This window comes from Tympanuchus pallidicinctus, unplaced genomic scaffold, assembly GCF_026119805.1.
Source record: "Tympanuchus pallidicinctus isolate F22 unplaced genomic scaffold, pur_lepc_1.0 scaffold15, whole genome shotgun sequence".
Lineage (NCBI taxonomy): Eukaryota > Metazoa > Chordata > Aves > Galliformes > Phasianidae > Tympanuchus > Tympanuchus pallidicinctus.
In genome coordinates, this window is record NW_026294669.1 from 5356282 (window position 1) to 5383934 (window position 27653).

A 27653-nucleotide genomic window follows, 5' to 3' on the forward strand; every position below is an offset into this window, starting at 1 on the left:
TTCTTCTAGCCCTGAATAATAAATTAATACCAACATTTTTATGTGCTTTCTAATACAGCTTTCTATAAAACCGCCTTTGAAAACAGGTTCTTAAATCTATGTGCTAGCATAAAATAAAGCTTTCCATATCATCGATTATCTTGTTTTGGGATAAAGCAAATTCACTCATGTATTTAAACCAGGATGATATTCATGGACAACTTCTGCTATATGAAAATGGGATAAGTGCACTGAAATGCTTTCAGAAGCCAACAACCTCCATGCGTTACACAGAAGTGGCAGAGATTTTTTTTTTTTTAAAGCACACCTGCTTTAGATGAAAGAAATTGAATTCCAACTCCATAACTGTCAAGCGCCACTGCAAATAATAGAGCCTAAGCCAAATCATTTCAGCAATATAGCTATTTTCCTGTTGAAGCGATGGAGCAGAAATCAGCCTTAGCTAGATGATATCACTTTATGTGCATGCTTTGGAAACAGTTCCATTCATCACTCCACTGCTTAGTCCCTTTCAAAAACATGTTCTTCATTCCCGGGTTAATAAAAATCTTTGGTTATGTAAGTCAAAACTGTGAAAAAATGCAGCTTGTGATTTGCCCATAATTATGTTGAAAATCAAAAGAAAAAAGAGTAGCAACAATAAATCATTTGAACATCACACGTGATATTTCTTGCACCGCATGCATAAGAACATTTATTCTGTAGCCCCATAAGAGGCTGAATATACATTTCCTTTTTTTTGCAGCTACCCACAGGATGAAGATAACATAACAGCAGGACAATGAAGACAATCATTTGGGTATCGATAAGCCCAAACTGAGTTCGTTTTTCATTTGGGAAGACACAGTGTGAAGACATCACTACTTCTCTCCCTTCTACTCTCCTATAATCACAAAGAAAAACTAAAACAAAACACCAAGGCATATGTCAATAAACAGACCTCTATTTTCAAAACTGCCTGTGGCCAGACTCACATTCCTGATCTGCAAATGTAACATCATCACAGTGAAGACCCCTGCCCACTAAAAAGACAAAGTCTTTTAGTTTCCTGTTACTCTGCTTTCACTAAAACCTGAAGGCACATATAAATGTCTTCATTTCTGCCAGTTTTTGGTGTTAGTTTTTTTTGGTGGTTTTTGTTGCTGTTTTTTTTAAACAGGCTTGTTTTCTCCAGAGAAAATAACTACATAAGATCCCACTTCAACTGACAAATTTCAGAGACTACCACGGGAAGGATCTCAATAATATTTATTGATACTAGCTCCAGTCTGTAGTGTCATTCCACTGAGTAACTGCTAGAGCCAAATGTTTTCTAGGTTGCCAATGTGCCAGCACTTACTTAAGGAGGTATCAACACAATGCATGATGAGATGCTGGCTTTTGGTTGCACCTACATACAGGTTCTCTTTTGCCCTCAGTCATAGCTGTATGTTGCTCCTATGCAAGTCAGTGGTTGACATACTAAGGATTCGAGATTCCACATAGCCATCCCACCTTAATCCCTGGGATCAGTTCAGAAAACTAGCTTTTTAATGGTACAAAAAAAAATCAGATCTATAGAATGCTACCTCTGAGTGCTTCATCACACAGCATGGTTTTGACATAGGATGGGATGGAACAGTGGCACAAAACCCAGAAGAGAGATGGAAGGTGTGAAAAGAAGGTAATAAAGAATTAATTACAAATGTACTTGAAAAGCATTTTAAACTGTCACCTCATACATCTTTCAGGTTCAGTAAGGTAAATCCCAAATCATCTTCTGGGCATTCGTGCTCTCTTTTTATTTGTCTGGGTGATTCAGAGCAACTGTAGATCAAACCATCTGTGTCTTGATGCAGGAATAGAGAAGTTCTGACATTCCCTCACTCTTCCAAAAGAAATTTGAAGGGAACGATCATACAGTAAGGATCTTTTGATTGAACCTTCAGGGTTGGAACAGCAAGTAGTTGTAAGGTTTGATCTGACCCTTGCTGTCAACTTCTAAGAATAAAAATACCAACTGAAAGACCTCAGAATACTGCAAATTAAGCTATGAAAAAGCTAGGAAAAACTACCAGTACTTTAACTGACAGAATCATTCCTCCTCCCTTTTGCCCAGCTCATAATAGTAGCTTTTTTTTTTTTATCCATGGCTAACTTTGTATATAGCAAAATGCTTTTATATGCATCCATTCTGTTTTCCAATAAATGGTTTTCTGTTCTTCATTTCTGAAGTTCTGCCTTTCATTTTATCTTAGAAACAGATCCAGTGTATATAGTTTCCCAATGCAAAAACTAAAAATATAAATTAGACTTGACACTTCCTGCAAGTTTCTTATTAAACAAACATTAAGTTGAAGGACCAGTCTTCCAAAACATGTGCTATATTTTCCTTAAGTAAAAAAAAAAAAGAAAATAAAAATAACAATAACGGAATCACAGAACTGTTCAAGTTTGAAGGGACCCTTTAAAGGCCATTTGGTCCAACTTCCCTGCAGTGAACAGGGACACCCACAGTTCCATCAGGTGCTCACATCCCCATTCAGCCTGGCCTTGAGTGCCTCCAGGTATGAGACATCCAACACCTCTCCATGCAGCCTCACCACTCTTAATGCACAAAACATCTTCCTTAAGTTCAGTCTAAATCTCCCCTCTTTTAGTTTGAAACCATCTCCCCTTGTTCTGTTGAAACAGACTCTGACAAAGAGTCTGTCCCTTTCTTTCTTATAGGCTCCTTTTAGAAACTGAAAATCTGAGCTTCATACTGATCTAGAACACAATTAGTAATGCTAATGTGAATTTAAGTTTTTTTGCATTCGCATTAGCAGTTCCAGGAAGACATAAATACTAAAACAGAACATTGGCACCAGATAAGTATCTACAAATTAAATTGAGGGTGGCAATTACTGTTTTCTTGAAGTACAGCCCCAATCGATAAAAAAAGATTTCTATTACCTTGCCTCCATAATGTCTACAAGAGACAGTGCTAATGAACAAAATCCCTTGCCAAGATTGGATTTGAAAGCCTAAAACAGCTTTCAATGCCTTGCAGCCTCTTACTGTATTTTGAGGAGTGAGTGTTTAGGACAAGATACATCCCACCTATTTTAAGAAAATTTGAAAGTCCTTCTACATCCTTGAGGACAGTTTGTGTGTGCTTTCAAATCCAGAAGAATTGTTGATAGAGGACAACACCAAGGTTACTCCCTGACATCAGACTACAGGTAACCTACAGGTATGCAATCATGTGATGTCACAGATCACATCTGTGAAACTCCCCTTTCCTAATGATGAATTTCAACACTCCTTTTCTCTTAGCCACTCCTGTGCTGTTTTCTTCTCTTGTCAGTTCACTATGCTTTGCTAAATTTCCAGGTACAGTGATGACTACACCCTCAGTTTCTGTATTGAACATGACACAGAACAACTTGAAAGCAGAATTATTGTGTAGAATTTTATAGGTGTTTTGCACCTTATTGAGAAATACTCAAGCAGAATATTTTTCAAAATGTTCTTGTACATTCATATGCCATTCCTCTTATTGTTTTATGTCCAAAAGTTCAGCAAAGAGTTTAAGGCAGCAGTCTTACTAATTGCACTCTACTAATAAGAGGAAACATATCTGCCTAGAAACTAAAAGCAATGTTATTTACTTTTAGCTTCTAATTATCACTGTGACTTCTCGTAGTCTTTGTTTGCTGAACATTTATTTCCAAATCCTGATAAACCCTCAAAAAAATTGAGTACAATAAATCACACTCACTTGCAATAGTAGAAGTGGGAGGTGTTGGGGGTTGGTTTTAGGTTGTTGGGGGGTATTTTGCTTAATGTCATCATTTTTAAGAGCACAGTTACTGGTAGATTTAACTTATCTGTGATATTCATATAGATGTTTAAACATTAAGGTCCTGGTTATGGTCTTTTTGAATTTTCATTGATTTTGCATGGTTTTCAAAACAGAAGTTGAGGCTAATATTTCTCCTGCCTAGAGAGCAGGAGAGCACAGCGAGCAGGAAGAAGTTAATTTTTGTACGTGGTCTATCTTTACTAACCTTTGCCAAAAAGACTGGGGGAGGGGCTGTATGCATCATTGCACATATGTGTGTATGCACATATATGTCCATCTCTGAAATACACTAGCTGAAAGCCTCTGAGAATTCTTTACGAAGCAAAGAAAACCATTTCAATGGAAAAAGTATCCATACCGGCTGGCATTTCAGCTGGATAAATATTATATCCTTCTCACTGAGTAGCTTTTCATTTTCCTTCTCTCATTAGGAAGCAAAGCTGAAAGAAGTGAATCTACTCCCTGCAGGACAGTAGGTGGATACTGCATCTTATTTCCTTTTAGAATGAGTTTTGCTCCAGAAATGTACCACTTTCCAGGGGCTTGCAGATGTAACTCCTTGGTTTGTCCATAAACAAGTACAGCAGCAGTGGCTAAGCAACAGGAGCCATTAATCCTGTCCTAGAGAGACCACCCAGAGCAGGGGGAAGCATGCTCTGGTCTCTATGTGTATTTAATGCTTCACCTTCCTGCCAGAAAACCCTGTTCCACATGGATCACTGAAAAAAACAGCAGATGATGGATTGAAATGAGTACATTTTTGGACTCAATTCAAGCCCATGACATATTGAGAGGGTCTGCCAACTCATATATCATGTCCCAGATGAAATAGACTTTACAATACTCCACATACATAAATAAACACACATAGAATGATTCTGAAAATTATTTTCACTTTAAATTATTTAACTACAAAAGCTGTAGAGCATGATATGCTCTGTGGGCTTAATACAACATCTTCATGCTCAATTAATTTTTTCACATTAATATCATTTGGAGAACGAGTAGACAAATGAGAATGTGTGTGGTGTGCATAACAATATGCACCACTAAGATCACTGTTGTTACTTCTGCAGGGTAATTCATACTCAGAAGCTCCAAGGATGACCTGTCACATTCAAAATTAATGTTTATTATTAAGAACAAGCTTTCATTGCCATAGCATGGGAAAACCAAATCATTGGATCTGGTCCTTGGGCACTGGTGGTGAAGGCTGAGAATGAGAAGTAGGTCTTAAAGGATGCAAACATCACTCTTGTTTCCATATTTCTAACAGCTGAGGTCTGGGAGACTTGACAACTTAGGCAAGCTTCCCCTGGAGAGAGGAAAGTGTGGTATGGGTTCTGTGTATGATTTATTTAAACAAACTGAAGTCCATGCTTTGACCAGATGCGGGTGGGTGGCCATCAAAAGACAAAAAGCAGAATACTCACCAGACAAATTCTCTGCCAGAACCAGATAGAACTTTTCTATTATCTTAATTTCATCCAAAATATTTGCACTAAGCTTGCTCAACAACTAACCCTTCTGTCACGATAGCGTTCCCAATGGGACCAGTCGGTTTTCCAACTGATCTCCCTGATGCCTGGTTAAGGTTTCTTTTCCTGCATAAAGGTTATTTCAGTTTCAACATGCAACTTGATGGCACTTCTACTGTTGCAAGGAGATAGGAATTCCAGACATGAAAAGCTTACTGAGAGAATATCAGCACTTTTAATCAGCTAGCCTAAGAGAGGAAGAAGGATACACTTCAGCACTGCACTTCTCTCTTCGCTTTTTTCCTTTTTTTCTTCCCCAAAGATTTTGGCATGCATTACCACGATTGATTTAGAAGACTACTGGTTCTATCATGATCTGGGACAGGTATCAGAGAGATCTGTCCTACTGTGCTAGTAAAACTACACTACCACATTCAAAAGCTACATGCCTTTCCTACACTGTACCAAGCCAACAGTTTATCTCAAACATCAGTGTATATGTTTCTGTGGCTTTATGATCACCAGACCTGGTTATTTCAAATTTTAACTAAGCCTGTGATACTGGAAAAAGCTTTGATTGGCACTAAATGAAGCAGTCTGTTTTATGCTAGCCACTGTCAACACTCATTTGCCCTCTAATACAGAGAACATCTTGAAATCTTTCTTCTTCTATTAAAACACTTTCAAAAGCTAATGCACTTATAAACCAAGCAATCATTTTCCCCTCAACAGCTATGAACTGCCATCACATTACCAGGCCAAATTGCTAACAAAGACTAGATGTTCACAAAGTTAAGTGGCATGAAGAAGCACCAGAGATTTCCTACAGGAGGAAAAAAATAACCAAAGAACTATTCATACAAAAGGAAATTCAGAACTGGCCTGACTCTCTTTCTTCATATGCAAACATGAAGGGGGAAAGAGAGAAGGGATGTTAGGAGGAAATTCTTTACTCAGAGGGTGGTGAAGCCCTGCACTGCTGGAGGTGCACATGGTCAGGTTGGACGGTTACTGGGCAGCCTGAGCTGCTGAGGGGCAACCAGCCCACAGCAGGGGATGAAAGTAGACAGACTTTGAAACCTCTTCCAACTAAAACCATTCTATGATTCCATGACAGAATTCATTAAAAGAATTCTTGTTAAAAACCATAGCTAGGAGGATCAAGGTGAAAAACAATTAGTTATTGAAATAATGCAAGGCTCAAGCTGCTGTAGAATAAAACAATTTGGTGAATAGGTTGACCTCTGAACAAGGTAAAAGCACAGGGATTAAAACTGACTTAAGAATATATAAATGCTACAAAGCAAGACCATAAGAATGACTTTCCTTACTTTAAAAAAAATAAAATAAAATAATTGGAGGAGAAAATGAATCCAAAAATAAACAAAAAGCCAGGCTCTGTCTCAAGGTAAGAAAAATTCATTCAAAGTATGAATTTTTGAGTCATAAAGCTTGAAGAAAAAAAACCCTCATAGAAAAGAATCTGAGCAAGGTTACAGCTGCAGCAGAAGGAGGTGGGGGACAGGTAGGATTTAAATTAGCAGCTATTACATTAGAGACTGCACAGATTAAAAAGAAAGATAACTATGGTTTACATAAGATAATTGGAAATAATTATAGACCCATAAAGGGGATTACAGTCTAAAGAGGAAAAATGTTTATGCGTGAATGGGAATCTTTGAAAGGTTAAAACATTGATCATGAAGAGGTTGCATATGTGCTGATCTTGAGCCGAGAGAATCTATCACTGGGAATGATTATATGATTATAAACTCTGCATAATCATAGCAGTCGTGTTTTCAAATAACTGGGAGAAACAAACTCAAATCCAATGAGTTAACTTGATATAATTGATCTGCAGATGTTAAACCAGAGTTTTGCAGAAAATGTGTGAATCTGTTCTTAACCTGTTTGCTTCAGGAAATTTTATGAGTTAGGAAGAAGAAAACCACAGTGACATAAACTAATCCAACACAAAACCAAGTGGTACTGAAAAGAGACTCGAGGGATCATTAAATTTGGTCTTCTTTCCCAAATATTCCTGCAAATATTGTACTGGGGTACAAATAATGTAACAGGAAAGTGGATTTTCTGCTGAGCTCTGACAAATGTCACCAGAACAGAAAGGTGTGGGACCTGAACAGGGATTCAGACCCAAGTTTTCAAAAAACAACTCCTGAGCTGCATATTATATGAACACACTCTTTCTTCTATATACATGAACTGAACAAGCTCCAACATACCAAACTGTAAGGCAAGTATTTAAAAGGCCATGCTGCCACTATTTAGCCCCCAGTCCAGCTGAGAAAGCAAAGTTCAAGCGAACTGAAAATTATTTTAATACTCTACTTATAATATGAACCTACATTAACTTTTACTCATCACAGTTAACAAGCAATTTGAGAACTAATAAATATCCCAGAGATATGTGAGAAACTGTCCCTGAGCTTAAAGGGAAAAGCTTAATGCCAGTAATGTAGCACCACAAACCAGTCCTAATGCTTGTGTGGCGCTTCTGCGTCCATGGAAAGAAATCTTAAATCTGTAATTTAGCACTGCACTGAGGACAGCAGTACTGCAATCTGTTACTGCCTGGGCATGCAGAAGGCTTGTCTGGGTGCTGTAGGCTGAGCTCTGTCCTTGGGCACAAGGACACAGCAAGATACAGCTGCACACCTATGGGCTACATTTAACTGGAGGAGAAAGGGTCACAGGAAATACAGAGTTTCACTTTGGATCATTTCATGCTTGGATTTGGAGTCAAAAGCTGTAAATTTTCCTAGTTGAGAGAGAGCACCTACAGTACAGTCAATTTTATGCGAGTTAGGTGTGCTCACAGATTCTTAGTGAGCAAAACAGCACAAAATTATTAACAGAAAGTTGAGGAAAGAAAAACCTAAAACAACAGCAAAACAAATTAAACAAGAGTTCACAAAGTTTTCAGGCTAATTTTGAGCTCAACCTCACTCAGGATCAAAGAGCCTCAGCCCTCACACACACAAAGTAAGGTGCCCAAAGGAAAGGAGAATGCTCTGACTACAGCCGCAGTGGGCAGCACACAGCCTTACTTGCCCTGCCAAAACCAGGCTAAAAATTATTCCAGTCCAAGCTTCCCACAACTCCCTGTAGCCACTCCACATGCTTTATAACACAGCCTCATCTATACTGGAGCTTTGGTCTTGCCCTTGTGTCAGGTAATCAAAACGCATCACAAACATCAGTTTACCTACCTAAAAAACATACGCATTTCCTCCTTGAGCTCCAGAGAAAAAGCATAAAGATAATAGAAACTGTTCAGTATACTACAAAAGTTCAACTGATCTAACAAACCAGCAAAAAAGTATAGAAGTATATACTCATAAAAGTAAAATTCGATTCCAAAAGATTATACTTTTTTATGTGGGAACAGAAAGGAAGTTTGAAGAATAGAGCTTCTAATTGAGTTTCAGTCTGAGGACTTATCAGACAATAATATTAAACAAAAATAGCCATGAAATTATTTCCAAATTAGAAAGATGCCTAGTAGGCATTGGGATTTGAGACAAGGACTCAATATTTTATTGAAAATCATGGTGTCGTTATTGAACATGCCATAAAAACTAAGGGATTACTTTATGCTAACAAAATTACAAGAGTTACCTCAGACAAAAGGTAAAATATTATTAAATAATAGACTTCCATTGAAATTTACAAAATGATTGTTTACTTCAATTGGATAGAAGTAACTATGGGAGAGCACAAATCCAACTGGACTTTTCTTGGGCAGAATGCACGTTTTAAGTAGCAGTGTATAGGTAAAATAATGTATAACTCAAATAGACACAATCAGATCAAAATTGAGATTTAGAATATTGTTTGGAAATCTATGTGCTTATTTTAAGAATTTACCACCAAAAAAAATCATTTCTTTCTAACCACGTAAACAACTTTTAGAAAAGAAAATACGTTATGGAATCACAGAATGGTTGGGATTGGAAAGGAACCTTAAAGCCCACCTGGTTCCAACCTCCTGCCATGGCAAGGATGCTTCCCAGTAGACCAGCATATGCAGAGCCCTGTCCAGAAATGACATCTACCCAACTGGTATTCCCACAAAGTGCAGTATGTTGCATTTTCCGTTGTTTGAACACATGTTATTTTAATCATACAACTGCTCCAAATATACCAAAATCATTTTGAATTCCAGCTCTTACATCCAGTTTACTTCCAAGCTCATACTTGTTTGGAAACACATGCTGTCAGTGCTCTGAAGGGAATCACAAGTATAGGTTTTAAATATATTATCTCTGAAAAACTGAAAGCAAAGCTGTTGGAATGGTTTGATACCATACTGTTGATAATATCAGGAGATATGACAGTGGCACATTTTCTGTATTTCCATCATATTACATAAACACTTCTGAAAGCACACAAGCACAATGTGGATGGCAGGTCCTGGAGGAAAGGCAGTATTTGCTTGAGCTGCTCTCTTTCCAGTCATCCCCTACCTCCAGCAAACACACAGCTCAGGGCACAACTGACGGCACGCTGCTTGAAACTGGAGCATTTCTAATCCTCCAGACACTGTAATAGAGGTCAAATACCATTTACAGTGTTTAATATTTTATTTCTAGGAAGACTGATGACATTATAGCTCATTGGATATTTATGAGAAGACTGAGCAGCCTCATTTTCATGGGTACTGAGTGTCATGGACAGAAACGTTCACACAAAACCCAGCTGCTGATGAGCTGCAAAGGAAATTTTTTGCTATCCTACTCAACATCAACACTTAAAACTGTCAAGCCTCATTCTGAGCAGAAAATCCTGTTTTGCTAGTGTTTATATACAGCAAAGCACATACAGAACAGAAACGAGCAGGGAGCATTTAACCATGCAAGTTCATTAAGCCAGTACAGCACAACTTCATTTGGCTGTAGGACATTATTTGCCATGGAAACTCTGATCTGTGCTACCCCAACTCTACAGGAGGCCTGATCAGAAACACATGTACAGGGAGCACATGGAGACATCTTTGCACACACCCATTTCCTGAAGGAATTGCTGTTCGGAAGAGCAGCACTCAGGCTGCCCTTCAGAGCAGGAATAACAGAGCAAAACAACAAAACAAATGAGTTCTTTTGCCCAGACTGGTCAAAGACACCACCACAAAGCTGTGCTGCACTGACTCTGGAGTTTGTCAGATGATGCATTTGCTTCTGCAATGCAAACTGGAGACTCAGGTTTGAAAACACAATAGTCTGTAGCAACAGCCGATGAGACAACATCACAGTTTATTTTTGTCCTAAAAGTGAGCCATTTCTCTTTTAAAAGTACCAAAATCAGCCTGTCCACAACATGTAATGCCAGAACTATGTGTACTCTTTACAGTTCTTTCCAACAGAAGTAGACATGAGCAGCGATTACAAGAACCCACTCTGCCATGGGACCTCTGCTTCATCTGGTGCACTATATGGTCACAGGAAGAGCCGTGGTCTGCCATAAAACGTCTGTTTCTTACTTTCTGGCTGCAGAGCAGATTTCCTGCTCTTCACTGAGGTGTCTTCCCTAATAAAAATCCAATAGCTTAAAACACTGCTACTAACTCTGCCCGTACGATGAGAAAAAGTTGTGCAGACAGCCTCTGCTGGAGATACCAGGGGATGAGAAGGAAAGGTTGGAGATAAAGAAGGAAGAAACACCACAAGCATCATGCCTGCTAATTTCTTTTAAAAATACATAAATAGACTGTAGAGTTATGATAATCAGAAGAGAGTAATAATGTATCACCTACTAATCTGTTGAATTTCAAATGTCACTGTCAGCTCCACACAAGCAGGGCTTGTTAACTTTTAATGTCCCTTGGAGACTTGCACTGCCTTGACTACTTTGTATCACATTATATCACACACACAGTTTTCCAATTAGTGGGGATACTTGATGAATTTTTTTTTTCCCCCTTAAAAAATGTCAATTTTACAAGGAAAATAATGAATTCCTGGTGGCAAAGAAAAGCTATAAAAGCAAAGTGACATTTTACATTTTTATCATTTTTCATTAATTGAACTTCATGTAAGAGACTGTGTGAAAGAAAACAGGGATGGAGGGAGGAAGGGAAGGATGCATGGAGGGAGGAAGGGAAAGAAGGGAGGAAGAGGGGAAGGAAGGAAGGAAATTATTTAATGTATTGTCTAGAGCTACGCTGCTCAAATCCTGATTATTTTCTATAAGATGAACAGCCAGAGTATTTTAAATGATTGTATTAAAAGAAATACTGTAGTCACTGATTACGAGGTAGAATAAAACTCAGTATTCAACTTGCATGACTTGTATGTCACAATAAACAAAAATTGTTCTTATTATTATATTCATATTGAAATGCTTTGTTGTATTTCCAAATTGTTCAATCTACATTGTACAATCTGTGTTATAGTTTTTGTCATAGCAAATGCAAAGTTGTGCTCTAATAAACCATTCCTTCCATCTTTAAAAGCAAACACTAAGAAAAGCTGAGGAAACACTTGGTATTTCAGGTGTTGGCCAGCAAAAAAAATATATATATATTTTTTTTTTAACATAATACTTCTCAGAATTTCATTTTGTTCCAAATGAATGAAAGACAAGACATTTTAAATTCTACTCAAGGTGGCATTTAAAAAGATAAGGAGACAGTACCTCCTTTCCAACTTGTTATAGTGTTTATGGTCCGCTTTATACCTGAGCTCAAGGAACAACTTATCAACAAACCCGAACCTCATTTTAGCTTAGTATGGTTTCACATCTAATACAGCCCATTAACAGAAAGGTATCACTGAGGTGTAAAACTCACTGCCCCCTCAGAGCTTCTTGCGAGTTGGCATCTAGCATTAATGCTAGAATAAAACAGCACGAAGCAGCAACAGCCTGAAATACCGCAAAGTCTGTGTAATAAACCTTATTGTTGTCACAGTTCTCACTTCTCAGACAGCAAGAGGCAGAAGACAAAAACCTAGAGGTTTATTTCTCTAAAATTTCCCATCTTTGTGAACTTTGACTTAGCCCTACTGGTTTGTAGGAAACTGAAGCATGCAACTTCACAAAGCTTCAATAAAATGCATAACATTCAGTTTCTGTCTTTCTGAAACTGTCCATTATCATACAGGATTTAAACGTGCATCACCCCATTCTGTAGCTACGTATTTATCTTACAGAACAGAAACACACTAAACATAGGTACAAGCCTATGACAAACAACTCAAGCAAAAAATGTGTTTATGAAATCTGCTGTCTCCATAACTAATATACACGGGAGCCATTATAAGCATGCATGTTTGTCTCTGCCTCTTTCCGACTGCAAAACGTGGTGGTCACAAATAGATAAACAAACAAATGGAAATAAACTCCTGGAAAATGCTTAAGTGTGATGCATTCTCCTTGGCCTTGTCTATACAGAGATTTTTCTGGGGTAGTATTCTTCTGACATCTTGCTTGTACTAGGGGACATAAGGTGGTCAGTCTATTGGCATGTACCTTGTTCTCTCTTTCGCTGTTGTCTTGAAGATCACCATTATTCTTTCTTCCATTTCCAAATATTCATGGCTAAGTTTTATTTAATAGAATCACAGAATCATTTACATTGGAAAAGACCTTAGAGATCATCACATCCAGCCACTCATATCATAGAAGGGAGTAGAAAGTATTACAGAAATGACTTTACAGTACATGCCATCTTGGAAGACCCTCCCATTTTTACAGATCTAATTCAGAAAGTCTGTGTAAAAACTGTGCAGACTGAGTTTAGGATTAGAGAAGAGGGGAAAAAAAGAATTTTTGTTTTTTTTTTTTTTAGTGAAAACATAAAACTTGATTAAAATATTAAGTCCACCACAAATTTGCTACAGACCTTCAGCAAAGGTATTAAAAAGTTCTATACTTCAATGACCTCCATAATTAAGATGTATAAAGAGCTTTCCTTGCTTTGAAATTTTTTCCTTTAAAAGGATAACCTCATGAAAAGGAATAATGGAGAATGAATCCCTTATGGTCCACCAGTTCTCTAGTCAGTTCTCACCATTACCCACTGCAACAGTACATCCATAAGCGTCACTCACACATAAGGATTTTCAGAGAACCAAGACACTGTAAACACAGCTGCCTCCCTATATTTCTCTATTTTCTTATGCATTCTGCACCTCACCGCATTTAAATCATCCATGTTTCAGTGAGACATCATGTCTCATGAATTAAAGAGCTATGAATCCCCTTGTCCTTAGACCAAATGCAGAGCAGAATCCTGGATTTGCTCTGATTTCGAGTTTTACTAGGAGTGAAAATTCATCCTTGGCACATGAGAATTCAGCCTGGCAACAGTTCTCTTCTTTTGCAATTTTTGATAATCTTCCAGCAAAACAACTAACATCTGCAGCCTGAAATAAACTTTTGTCCAAAATATTGTCTATCAGTATGTGAGCTGCCATGAGGCAAACAAAAGCCCTGACCCGAACGTGATGAGTGTAAGAAACATCCTGGAAGGAAGAGGTCCTTCCTTCTTGCTGCATACCCTCTCCCTATCACTTTCAGTGATATAACAACAGAGGAGGTGGGCACACAACACCACAGAAGTGGGTGGGAAGGGAGAGAAAGAAGGCAATCAAGGAGATAGGTAAGAACCAGTTTGTTCTGGTGATATCAGAATGGAGGGGGAAAGGTAAAAATTGCAAAGATCACCCAAGAAGCATGAAATAAATTTTGTTTAACTGCAACTTCTCTCTTAGGATGGGCTGAGGCTTTGGGTGAGCAAATGAGCATCAGCACAAGCTCAAATCAGCACGCAGCAAATTAGCACATAATTACCCATGTTTTTGTTAAGGAAATAAGCTTAGTGACTAAAATTTGGGTTGAAGCTAAATTCACGCTCTGTTTTGGCTCATTTCGAACAATTTGTACCCATCATGGATGAGTGATCCCTGGGCCTCAGTTCCTGGAAGATGGGCTGTGATTTGAGTCTCACTGTAGCTTTCAATGGGCTGATGTGAATTACAGTGAGAAATTCTTACAGTACATGTCAAGCCTCAGAGGAGTCTGCGCTTCAAGGGAGAAAGAAGAAAGCTTAATTAAAAGCAAACTAAAACCATCACACTGAATCCTTCGAGAGTTTTTCACCTAGTTCTCTGTTTTTGAACACTCCTGCAGAAGGACTAACTGCAAGCAAAGGAACTATTAAACTTTTTGCAAAACTCATTTAGTACAGAAGTATGAAAGAAAGTTTCATAGCCAATTATAGATAAAACACATCACAGAGGAATGAGAATATCAGGCAGGAATCATGCTGCTTACCAAGATCAAGTTCAAAAAACAAGTTCAATTCATCTAAATTGTCAGGGATGATTTTGAGACCTTATTAAGGTCCATGAAACAGGGAAGAGTGTGAAACAAGACAATACTCTTCCTACACTTTCCTTAGATTCTGTAAAATACTTGGATAAAGTAAAATATTGGCTAAGACAGGTTGTCACCCTCTAAAATGATCAATCCATATTTTGCAAGCATCCTCCAGTTGATATTTCAGACTTTTGCCTGTAATGGTACAAGAAATCCCACCAGAAAGCAATAGAAATCAAAGAGGCCCTTTTCTTCTCTTTCTGAATAATGGAGCCAATGCCAGACCATGTATTCTAAATTGCAGTAGGGTCTTACAAACCCATATTTCTGGGAAGAGAAGTTTCAAAGGAGCAGAATTGTCAATGGTCTAACCCCAAGGAGCTGCAAGTACCTTGGTTCCTGCCAGAGATTGGTATGGATTTCTCTGCTTACCTATCAGCTGGAGAATCAGCTGAGTCATTATCAACTTGTTTTTCATACTGCTGGGTCAGATGCTCCTCCGTTATTATATAAGGAGTTGTAAACTGGTTAATACATTAAAGTTCCTAGCTAAATTGCATTGGTAATTTTATCTCCTTACTTTCTTGACCTTGATAGGTTTAAAAATCAGATACTTAACCTTGCATTAATGGCAGGGGTTTTATTGCACAAGATTACACATTTAAAGCCATTATTATAACCTCTGCTCCTAGGTATAAAAGGCTAAGAGGCATTCAAATACATGCCAGGAAAATGACTGGTAAGAATGAAGAGGAAATCTTATTGGCATCATCTTTTCGTCTTAACTCTGTTATTAAACTCAGCTCTCCCAGTTACTATCCCAAAAGCTCTCAACCCTAACAAAATTATATGGGTATTTCTAAAGGAGATAAGAGTGACACGTTTAATGTTCATTGTGGGACCATAATTCGTGAGGAAGGCCTTGTCCCCACTAGGAAAAGCCTTGAGATGTTATTTGCTAATATCATTTGTTAATTCCATGTAAAGTTCTAGTAAAGTCAAAAAGGTGTCACCCTAATAAGAGTGAAGATTAAAGAACACATCTGTGAAACAAGCACCACTTTCGACTGCCAACACGCTCACAAAAAAAACCCAACCAAACTTTGAACCATTTAAAATCCAGGCTGCTGAAGGGGTAGGGTGTAGCTTGTAAACTGCTTTGTCACTGGAGCACACCAAACCTCACATCTGTTCTCAGCAGGATATCACCCAGTGAAACCTCTGGAGATACTCATGTTAACAGGCCATTACCACATTGCTGTATAGAGATAGTTTGCAGGCCAAGCCTGACAGCCAAACATTACTCCTAAAATATTCTTGCATAGACAGTCTCTTAAATTTTTGTTTATCTTAAATAAGCCTTTTGGTTGCAGAATTTCAGTGTCCAGGTCTTCAGAGCAAAGTAGATCAATTCTAACTGGAAAGCCCACATGCCCACTAATGTTATTCTTCTGTTGCATTAATTACAACTTGTGATGCAGCATTTACCCACTACGTCTGAAATTTTGTATTCAGTTGGAGCAACCCAGCAGTTACTAGACCTTATCAATATGCAATAAAAGGTGGCAGCTCTTGCTCATGCTATCACTGGGAATGCCAGATGGCCTCTTCTGGCTCATGACCCAAACAGATTGCTGGTTATGTTGTTAGTTTACTTCAAACGTCTAATTGTTTTTATTGTCACATTGCTGTGTTTTCTTGGGAGAAAAAAAAAAAAAAAACGAATTTATTCTTTCAGCCACTCTTTTAAAATTTTATATTAATTATATGTTAAAGATATATTAGCAGGATGGTAGTTAGATTTGTGTACTGAAAAGAAAGGAAAAATAACAAAAACTTGGAGACAGCAAAACTTTAAACTTCATTGTGTTCATGGGTCTTCATAGTTCACCTTAGATTTACTAGTATTCTTCAGAGACCTTTTAAGTATAGTAAAGTGTATGCCCTAGGTAAAATTGCCAGCACTTTAAAACAGAGGTTTTGTAAGTGGTGGTTAGTAGCACATGTGGGACTGGGAAAGTATATTTTTCTTGTCTAAGAGAGAAGTCTTATTGAGATAGCATACCACCTTGGAGGCAATAATGGCTTTTCTCCATACTTCATGTTTGCAATAATACTATTTCTTGTAAGAAAGGCAAAAAGGTTTTTTGTGCATGCGTTGTTTTTTTTTTAATGTTACTTGAGGTTGATGCTATCTGACATGGTCTTGTTACAGTAAGGTTCAGATTTAAAATAACTCTTGTTCTTCCAAGTACAGAAATCACCAACGCCAATATAAATCACTAATATTCAATCTACAGCTGAACTTAAATCTCTCATTTTTCTTACAGTTCTTCCCTTCACATCTTCACAAGTACAGCTATTTGGGGTATATAATGCAATCAATTTTAAAATAAAATACATTCTAGAGAAGACAGAAGTCTATTATGTCATCTAATCCAAATCAGGATTTTAAGAATACTTCTCACCATACTTGTAGGTAAATGTATCTTATAAACGTTTCCAGGAATGAAATTTCAGAATCTTGTAGTTTGAAATCTTGCTGGTGCCCCCCAGCCACTTCCACACGCTGAGCCACAGGTGGGCCACTCAGAACTGTTTTACAGATACAGAACTTTGAAAGCCCATGCACTAATTCTGTTTGCTGGTGGTTCATTTAGTTGACTTGCCAAACAGAATTACAGCATCTTAAATACACAGACGGTACTGAAATGTTCTACTGTAGGATGCTTGGTATTAAAGTAAATCTTGCTGAATACATTCAAAGGCACGTGAATCACAGGAAGAAGCATAACAGTCATGCACATTTCAATTATTCAAGTGTTTCACCTGTAAAGTACTACTTCAAGCAAGCCAGATTTAACAGAACATTGGCTTTAGAGTAGCATCAATTTGTCAACTAAATTAGAACAATAAATATAAAAAAAAACTCTTGCAGTACACCTGCATCCAATACAAAAACTCTTATAAATGGCTTCTGATCATAAGGGTGGATGGGATGATGCAGCTCTCTCATGCTCAGACAGCACTGGCCATAGTATTCTAGATGTGTTCTTGCCAGGCTATCTCCAAGGGCCTCCGTTTCAGAGGATTCTGTGGGATCTTTCTTGACAGTCACGCTAATTTGGAGCTAAATGGCACTCACCACTGTCACCTGGTTCTCAGATAGAGTCCTTTCTATCAGGGAAAGCGCCAGTCAAGCACAATTCTCTGTCTGCAAACCAATGCTAGCTGCTCCAGCGACCTCCTCATCCCTCACGTGTCACATCACCAAAACTTGCTCCACCATTTCCTTGGGCACTGAGCAGCTCCCCCTTCTTGCCTTTTTCAAAAGATTTCACATGCAGAGAGCATCGTTTAAACCTGACATTTGGGACAGAGTCCGGATGTTTTATTTCCTATTTTATCCAATTATCCTAAAATTTCCCTCTCATTTTTCTTTCCAGTGTTGCCTATTGCATTGGAGCTTAAAAGAAAGTTTAATAAGCAAGAAGACAACAACTTTGCTGTGTATTATTCCATTAGTTCCAGAACCAACCTCACTAATTCCTCTGCCCTTTTTATTTACATTCTCTATTTGCAGGCAACTACTGTGTCCTTTGCTTTAATAGTTGCTAAGCTGTTCTATGCATATTTAACTCTTAATCATTTCTCATTAGTTCATCCTTCCAATTCCTGGTGCACATTTGTGAATATTAATGAGTTTGTTAAGAACTCTGTGAGCATATGGGTCTCAGACCTGCTTTTATGGATACTGAGGACAAATTCCAACTCAAAGGACCAAGCCAGCCTCTCATCCCATCAAGATTTCTCTGGATGGGAAGGAGAGTCATACCATCCTTTCCCATCTCTGCTCAGAGCATTTCAGCCACTCCTCTGAGCACCAGCTGCTATTGACTCCTCAATGATTTTTAGCTGTGAAGATATAAAATGACCTATTCTCTCAATAAACAGGAGATGCAAAGGAGCAATTTGTAGAAAGAATAAAGAAATATTTCAGTTAAGTATTAGAACAAGCAGGTTGTTTTACAGCTGCTTGGTTAATAGCATAAATATTGATCAACAGCACAGAGTAATATTAAAATAAATGTTGTTTCTCATATAAAGGTACAGCTAAGCAAAGAAATGTACACTGGACTGTAAAAAAAATAAAATTAGGTGATTCTTAGCACAGAACTTGAAGAGAAAATGCAAGAAAAAGGAGAAGCAGGCTAGCTTCTTACCTTCTTAAAAAAACCTCTTGATTCTGCTCTCATTTGAAATGATTATTTCTTATGCTGTTCATTAGCAGGCTGCAAACAAACACCCTTTTTGGCATAAACAAATATTTTTCCAGTTTTTGACTTGGCAAAATATTTGTTTTCATTCTCAATCTTAAAAAGTCAAACTAGAAAATCTATTTTTATCCATATTCAATTCAATTTTCCCACCAACTACATCAATAAACAATTCTTGCTGGATGAAAGTCTATTAAGATGCTCAATTATCTACCACCATTTAGATACTGCACGCTTTAAATAGTATGCAGTATCTTAGGCATTAGAGAAAAGTGTTAGTCAGAACAAACAAAAACCTAGGGAGGAATGTTTTCAGCTTGAAAAAGTTTGTATCCGTTATTACCATAGGTCACCTTCAACTCTGTACTACAGAAACACTTATTTTTATGCAGAGTCCTATCTAACAGAAGGGTTTGTATTTTCCTTTAGGATAAAAAACAAATGGTACCAAAACTCCTTCAAATCCCTAAGCTCATTCATTATGTCAAAAGAACTAGAATATTAGTGCAGGAAACAAAGCATTAGAGGAAGAAAATGGAGGTGGTTACGGTAGAGAAACATTAGTGTGTTCCCTGTCTTCCCCATGCTCTACACTCAGGAGAGGTACATGGGTCCATGAGCACAACTCTAGGTCTGCTTCCCTCTCACAGATTAATTCTCCGTTTCAAAAAAGGAGAGAGAAAAAAGGAGTAAATATGATAAGCACAAACCTTCCATTGCAAATAAATTAAACTGCATGCTTACATCTTTCACACTATTGTTATGCATTTGAAACAGTGGCACTAGCCTGAGGTCTATTTAAAATAATTTGCATAGTTCTATAAGAACGGCTTTCAAAAACAGAGGGAGGCAGAAACTAGAGATGACTTACAGGAGTCATTTTTCAAATCCAGCCATAGGATATCTTCACTGTAGTGCTTTAAAAAAGCATTTTCCATTTTCATTAAGAAAGATGAGGGCTCAAATCTCTGAGGCAACATCAGACTCCATAAGATGTGAACACTTCTGAGATTTACGTTGGACCAGTTTGGATCACCATTTTCAGAGAAGATGAAGGCTTCCCAAAGAGCTGACTGACTTGTATAATCATCAAAAACATGCTTTTTTTCAGTCATTGTTTTAGTATGCTTTAAATGTAAACTTTTTTTTTTTTTTTTTAATCTTGTGACATGTACAGACATGTACATGTCATATGACATGTAATGACATATACACTGTCATTAATGACATATACACTGTCATTAACCCTTCTGATTTCTTTGAAAAGCATCAGAAAAATTAACTGATACATGTCTAGAGAAATCCCACTGAAACCAATGAAGCTCTACCGGTATGTATATCATCATCATACAGAAATGAGGATTTAGCTCACTGCTCAATTGCTCAGAAACTCGCCAAAGCCATTGGTAATGCAGCAGGGAATAGCGGTTTGCAACACTGTGTGTTCTCCAAGACCTGTAAGAAAGCTGCTGCCAGTTGGGAAAGAAATTCCCCTGCTTCTGCTGGATGTGTGCAATCTTGAGTAATGGATTATCTAATTAAATTAAACGGTTCGGTAACGTTGCTACCAAGGTTATTGTTAGTGTTGGACGAGGTGTTGCAAAAGAAAATAAGATGCAACCGCCTCTGAAAACTCAGTTCAGACAGTTCTGACATCCTAAGGAAACTGCTGTGTACGTAAGTATCTGCATTAACCTAAAAAAGAAAAGGATAATAAATAGAACATAGGCCTATCCAGTGATTTCAAAGAGCTCAAGTCAGTCACAAAATCGCCTGTAACACAAATATCTTCTTAGCCCTATTTGACACATGGCTGCACCGATCAGCTCCCACAAGAGGTGGCACTGCACAAAGACTCATCAGACTGGAAAAGACAGCAACAATCAAAACACGAATAGCACAGAAAAGAATAATTACACATTACTTTTCACACTACAACGACTGGGCAGAACCGTAAAATAAGTAAACAGGGAACCAGTTTAAAGGCAAGGGGAAATTGTGCACCTTTAGGTACATAAACTGAGACACTCGCATCCCTTTAGAAGATAGGCAGGAAAATAAGTTAGTGAAAACATTCAGCCTGGAAAACAGCAGGGGGACTGTGATAAGGATCAGAAGCAAGGAGGACACGGTTAGAGAAGAAGACATTGTAGGACAGCCTTCCTTATGCACACATACTGTTATCAGAGGTGAATATTTTCTTTCAAACAGAAGTAACCTCCAGGCTGTACACAGAAACATTTGTTGGTTTTGGTTTACCTAATGCATTTTAGTTGTAGAACTCACTGCTAATGAATTTTGAGGAAATCTAAATAGATGGATCTTGAAAAGCATTAGGCAGATTTATCAGGGCTGCCAGGCATGGTCCAAAGGTAAGCACTCCTTAGTAACGTGCTATCTTACTTCCTTGAGCTGAGTAAGTATGACAAGGGAACGTTTGCCTTACAATCCTCCTGCTTCCTTTACTTAGCGTCTGTTACTGGAAAATGCCAGAGACAAAGTACCAGACCCAAAGCAGTCCACTTCAGTCTAGGAGTTATGTTGTTACCAAAGGAGAACAAGCAACATCCTGCCCCTGAAGTCAGCAGGTTATGGTCATCACTGCATCCAGCAGACAGAATCACAGAATAACCAAGATTGGAAAAGACCTCTAATAACATCCACTCCAACCATCCACCTGTCATCTGTATTTCCTACTAAACCACTTCCCTCAGCACAACATCTAAACATTTCCTGAACATCTCCAGGAACAGTGACTCCATCATCACTCAGGGCAGCCCATTCCAGCACCTCATCACTCTTTTGGAGAACAAATTGTTCTCAACATCCAACCTGAAGCTCCCCTGGTGCAATGTGAGGCCATTCCCTTTAACCCTATCACTAGTTATGGGGGAGCAGAGGCCAACCCCCATCTCAACACAACATTCATTCAAGTCTTTGTAGAAAGTTTCCCCTGAGCCTCTTCTTCTCCAGACTAAATAACCCGTTCCCTCAGCCACTCCCCATAAGATTTGTGCTCGAGAATCCTCACCAGTTTCACTACCCTTCTCTGAACACATTCCAAAGCCTGGTTTAGATGGCCTAAACCACACAGCTGCTAGCAAAGCAGCCACGAACCAAAGCAGCCCACCTGGGGCACAGCAGCCACAGCTACCTGGAGTAAGAACCATAGACCTATGGAATCAATTCATTTAGAAGGGACTTGTAAAGGTCATATGTAGGTGTCCCTGCAACGAGCAGGGACACCTACAGCTCCATCAGGTTGCGCTGACAGGAAGGCTTCATCACTCATACAGGAGGGACAGACTTGCCAAAAAAAATTAACTGGATGTAATCTCCATTCACTCCTCACACCAAATCTGAACTGATCGCTCCTTGTGACCACATTTTTCAAAAGTAAGGTCTTAATATAATCAGTTATTGTAACATCCCCACATGCTGAGGAATGCAATGCAGGTGATATACAGGTAATAAAATGCTTGCTCTGCAAATAAGACCACCCCACACTCAGCGATGAATGAAGTTTCCGCAATGGATTTAATTATTTCTGCTTTAAAATATTATCCCTCCTTGCAGAATAAAACTTCTATTTGTGTAAATCACCATGTCAGGGAACATGCATCATATTCATTCAACTTTCAGTAGAATAATTGAGTGCGGGGGTTTTCATCATGCTCATGTAAGAGATCCAGAAGATATTTCTTAACAGCAGTAAAGTAACTCCAGGGAGTGTAGTTATCATGATTACCATCAGGCAATTACTGTCTAGCTACTGAAGTATAAGAGACCTTGAGTTGCATTACTTGCATCGTAACACCGACATTGTGTTCAATTATCACATAATACCTGCTTGTGTCTCTAGCTTTATTGCCTAACTTCCTAGTTTGCATAAAGAGTGGAAAACAGCACTAAACATACATAAAGGGCAAAGAGCAATCACAAGTACATGAAAAGAATGCACACTAATAAGGAATTTTTAATTTAAAATAAGAGGAAAACGAATGAATCTTTATGGAAGACTATCTAAAGCTGCAACATTCTCCCTGGCTTCTAACTTAATAAACACTTAAAACACAAAAAGCTACTTGTAATCACGCCACTAATCCCACCATGATGCTATAAGGCCCTGATCCAGCCAAGTGCTTTTTCCTCCGACTCGCTCCAGCAAAGCACTTAACTTGTACTTAGTTTTAAGCACTCGAGAGTCCCTCTCTCACCTTAGTGAGATTTAAGCACGATTAAAACAAAGCGCATCTTTAACCTGCAGTGGGACCTGGGGTGCGAGGAATGAGCTTAATTTTATGCTTTACCCACAAAGAAGGAAAAATATTATTCCTGTAAAAGATAATGGTAGTGAAATAAAGGTGTTCTAAAACAGTCTGAGGAAGAACAAGTCCTCGAAGAAACATGTCACTCTGTATATATTACAAAGTGCTGTCAATTAAATGTACATTTTGTACGATATTAAATGCACTGCCTTTGCCAATTGCTTAGGAACATTTGCTGTTCAGATTTTCTCCGTGCAACTACCATGAATAACAAGGACACTGACATGATTTGAAACTTCAGTACTCACACGATTGCATTGTTTGGACCATTTTTTGAATGCTGGACCTATGGGGTTTTTTGTTGGTGATTGTTTTTATCCCCAGGCATAGCTCCAATTATTTTTATGGCATCCCTTTCAGTTTCAGTGGAAGACTTAGGAAAAGAAGGATTTTTGATGGCACTGAACTGGATTAAGGCAGCTCAGAGGAAATACAGTTTCTTACAAACATGAAAGCATGATCAATTTATTACATTTACAGAAGCTTAATCTTCAAGAAACACTGTGAGGGTTCAGTTTCCTTCATCACTTTCAAAAAATACAAAAAAAAAGATACAAAAAGAACCCTGAAAATAGCAGTGAAGGTATACGTCCATAGGCAAACAAAATCCTTCATTAAACTATCTATATGTCAACCAACACTTTAGGAATGTATATAGTTATATATTAATAACAATTCAATTTATCATCACTGATAAATTGATAATTGAGATTTTAGTTGAGAATGCAACTGAAAGCATAAAAAGTTCTAAGTCAGAAAGATTCCCATCTCTCTCTTTTTTCATCTCACCACACTAAAGGCAAGAAGCAGTGGTGTTGATGGAACAGACACATTTGCGAGGTGGATCTGAAAGCAAGAAAAGTAGGAAAGCATGTAGTCTGGGTATGGAAAGCCCTGTTCTCCCACTTTTCCTCAGTCACTGTGGCTGCCACATGGAAGTTCACATTGCCAGTTCCCATTGCTAATCAACCCAGAACATCAGGTTCAGCAATTCAGGGAGGTTTGCTCAAGGCCAGCTAATTTGCTGCCTCCTGCACTTCATTCCCAGTAGAAATCTAACACTGCTCTCACTGCTGATAGGTGGCAGCAGGTTATGGATGTGTTTACATAGCTTTTAAAACTAAAAGGCAGCCCTGCCACACGCGATGACCTCTGAAGTGAGCAGAATTGCAAATGGCGGAGACCAGATTTAATTCAGTACTCAGGGTGCCACTAAGATTTTACATGCATGATGAATGAGCAAAACTATGATGTGGAGAGTGCTGAATATTCATGGAAATAAAATTCCCTAACTCAAATTTCAAAGATAAAATACCACTTCCACTTTGACAAGACAGCATTGGGTGTTTTCCAGGAACAGTGATGTGCAGAAAGCTCATCAGAGACTTAAAACCAAAGGAACAACCACTGTCCTCTGTCAGACCTGGAATCAATGCGAGTGTCACTGGTCATGTTCAGGTACCCAGTGTTGTGGTTGATGCTCTGTCCCTGGAGACCATTAAGGCAAAGCTGGATCAGGCCCTGGGCAACCTGACCTAGCTGTGGTATCCCTGTTCACCGCAGGGGAATTGAACCAGATGGCCCTCAGTGGTCCATTCCAACTCTAAGAATTCTTTGATTCTATGACTTCTTGGCCACGGTGCATATAATGAGCTACCCATGCTAAAATGCCCTGAATTCCCTGCCACATTGCTATAACCTTCATACCTCTCCCACTTCTCCTGCTTTTTGCAGCCATTTGAGGTGCTCAGCTGCTCTAACCGATGCTGTCTGAAGAAGTCCTGCAGAAGCAGAATTTACAGCTGGAATACTGCAGAGACACGAATGCAATGGGCACAGACATGTCTTTAGCAGCTCTGCAGGAGCACTGCCTTGAAGTTTAAATATAGACTACATGCTCTCTCCAGAAGTGATCATTACAATCCAGCAATTAGATGGACCCCATGTGATACCATCTGTCAGGTATGGCAGGGAAGGTGAATGTTAATCCTTCCTCTCCCTGTCCTTCCCCAGAAGCTTATCACACACTGCAGGCTGCTGGCCCTTAAGACAAGAGGAGTAGGTGATAAAAAGGAGTGTCATAACCTGTGAAATTTGTGTCGCTTTCTGTCTTTCAATCAGCAAGAGGCAGCTGTAGCCTGTACTCAGGTTTGAGGTAAGTACAGACTTATTAAATCCACTTGTAGTGTCTACATCCACTGCAATAAATTCAAGCCATTTTCCACTGCTAAGCTTCTGCAGAGAAAGCCAAACACCTCCCAGAATCACGACCCTGTGAGCAGCGATGTCCTAAGGACACTTTTCATGGGACAGATTCTCTTGAGCAAGTCAGGTTGGGATGCTGCACCCATCAAGGAAGAAATGACATTCCCACTGTGGGTCACACTCACTTCCCATGCTGGGCAAATCCCACCAGTGCCAGCTCTTCCTCACCCAGAGTCTAAGGACACAGCACAACCAAACCACATTTTGGTTCCCTCACGCAGCCTAATGCCAGCTAGGAGCTACTCACACATTAAATGGGACAAGGAAAATAGCTGAAATACACAACACAATCTATGCACCTATTTAACCTATCAAAAAGCCAATTATTTACATTATTTTATACTAATGTCTGCCACATTCTTTTTGGATCTGTGGTGAGCTCATTCATTAGCACTTCAAAGATACTCCAAATTTTTTAAAACTTTACAGAATATTTTAAAAAATAATCTCAATTTATTCCACTATTTTTTACTTAGAGTCAAAACAGTTTAAAAAATTTCACATTACTTTAATTTCCCACCGATGTTCATGAGGCATTTTATTGCACTAAATTTACAGCACAGTTTTTTTCTCATGGATTATCTAACTGCAGTCTTTCCTTCCAGACAATTTCACTTTTCTTCAGACCAACTTGAAATTCCGTTTTTATTGCTACGATTCCAATGAATGCTAACAAGGGCACTGACTGTTGTAGGCATGCAGCTTTCTAATATTACCTTGCGGGCAAAACACCTTTTTTCTCTTCAGATAAAACCCCCTTTCTTATTGACATTATTCTTTGTACATCACAATATCTTGTAACAGAGGAGAAGATGCAACACATGCTGTTTTCTCAGAGATCTGTCACCATGACTCCGCACTAATGAAAGCTTCCTGGGATAGCTTCCCCTTCCTAAGAAATCTCACCCTCCGCCAATGCAGAGAAGGTTAAGCTCTTACAGAAAAAAAGATGAAAGCAGGTATCTAAGAGCACTGACAGCGTGAAGGGAGATCTGTGAAATTACAAAGCAAGAACACAGGTTCTGGTGACTCATATTTAGAAGAAATGAACAGTGCTGCATTTTTGCTGCATCACAAATTTGAGCAGTTTGTTTTTTGTTGGGTTTAATTTTCCATTTTCACTACAAATTTTCTCTAGCCTGCGTTTTCCCTTTGGCTTAGATGAGGGAATTTAAATTATTTGAACTCTGGGCAGGGAATACATGTGATAAATGTATATTTACTGGAATTCATAGTAATTTCACACATGGCAGTAAAATAGTTGTCTCCTGAACTCAATATGATTATGAAATATTATGATAAAACTGGAACTAGAATGCACTTGTTTATTCCAAAAACTACTTACTATGAACAAGAACAACATTAAGACCATGGAGACAGGCATTAAATTCATCCAAACCATAACTACAGTGTTGGGTGAGGCTCCTTGGCAAGAGCAAGACAGACCACACTGAGAGCCATTTGGACATTGGTGAGCAGTGACAGAAGTCTGGCTGCCAGGTACCAGACTAACACAAGCAAGCTGAGACACAACAGTTCAGCAGTTTTCACCTATCAACTAGAACTAGCTATTTTCTAGAAACATCATCCCCAAAAGCTGCTACAACGTCATTGGGGAAGGCAGGCATCTTGGGGACAAGCTGCGAGGATTATACTCACATGTATACGACAACACCCTGCAAAGCTCAGATTCTCAATTAGATCTCAGCCATATATTTATTTCTCCATATTCATGTGCTTTAAATAGAAGTTGCAAAGTATGTGGCAAGATCTACATCTTGCTTGTTTTAATGACTGTTGTATGATGCTGGCAATGGAGTTTATAAAGCCTTATGCAAACTGCCATATCTTATCTAAGATGTATTCATACTGATTTAAACACTCGGCTAATTTTCTTGTTCATAATACTAAAACTCAGTCACTCAGATGCAGGGAAAAAAACTTGAAGAACAGAAAGTATTGTCGAAGTGAATTCATTAGCAAATTGCACAGTGAAAAAGATGAGTTGCATTCATCCAGCTATTCCTCTAATGATTTTTACTGCCTTCTGAATTCCTAATTAGGAAGACATATTTGATAGTTAAATACTGCAGAACATTATATATGAATTATTACCTCCTCGTATTTAATCAAAAATGTA

General features: G+C 38.5%; 1 protein-coding gene and 1 long non-coding RNA gene across 9 annotated transcripts in view; one reads left to right on the forward strand and one right to left on the reverse strand.

Moving 5' to 3' along the window:
* The window catches only part of LOC128077358 (von Willebrand factor D and EGF domain-containing protein-like), a 287642-nt gene extending 286688 nt beyond the window's left edge, over positions 1 to 954 (forward strand). For 5 of the 8 annotated variants that reach the window (XM_052676473.1, XM_052676478.1, XM_052676472.1 and 2 more), the window contains one exon: positions 746 to 759. Coding sequence is in view for 2 of the 8 variants with exons in the window: in XM_052676477.1 (XP_052532437.1) it covers positions 746 to 771 (26 nt within the window). In the remaining 6 variants the exon portion in view is untranslated. Of the gene's footprint in view, positions 1 to 745 lie in introns of all 8 variants that reach the window. The other 3 variants (XM_052676475.1, XM_052676477.1, XM_052676476.1) reach the window with 1 other exon arrangement.
* LOC128077361 (uncharacterized) overlaps positions 1 to 27653 on the reverse strand; it is a 189300-nt gene that overhangs the window by 93953 nt on the left and 67694 nt on the right. The gene's annotated exons all lie outside the window — the stretch shown is intronic.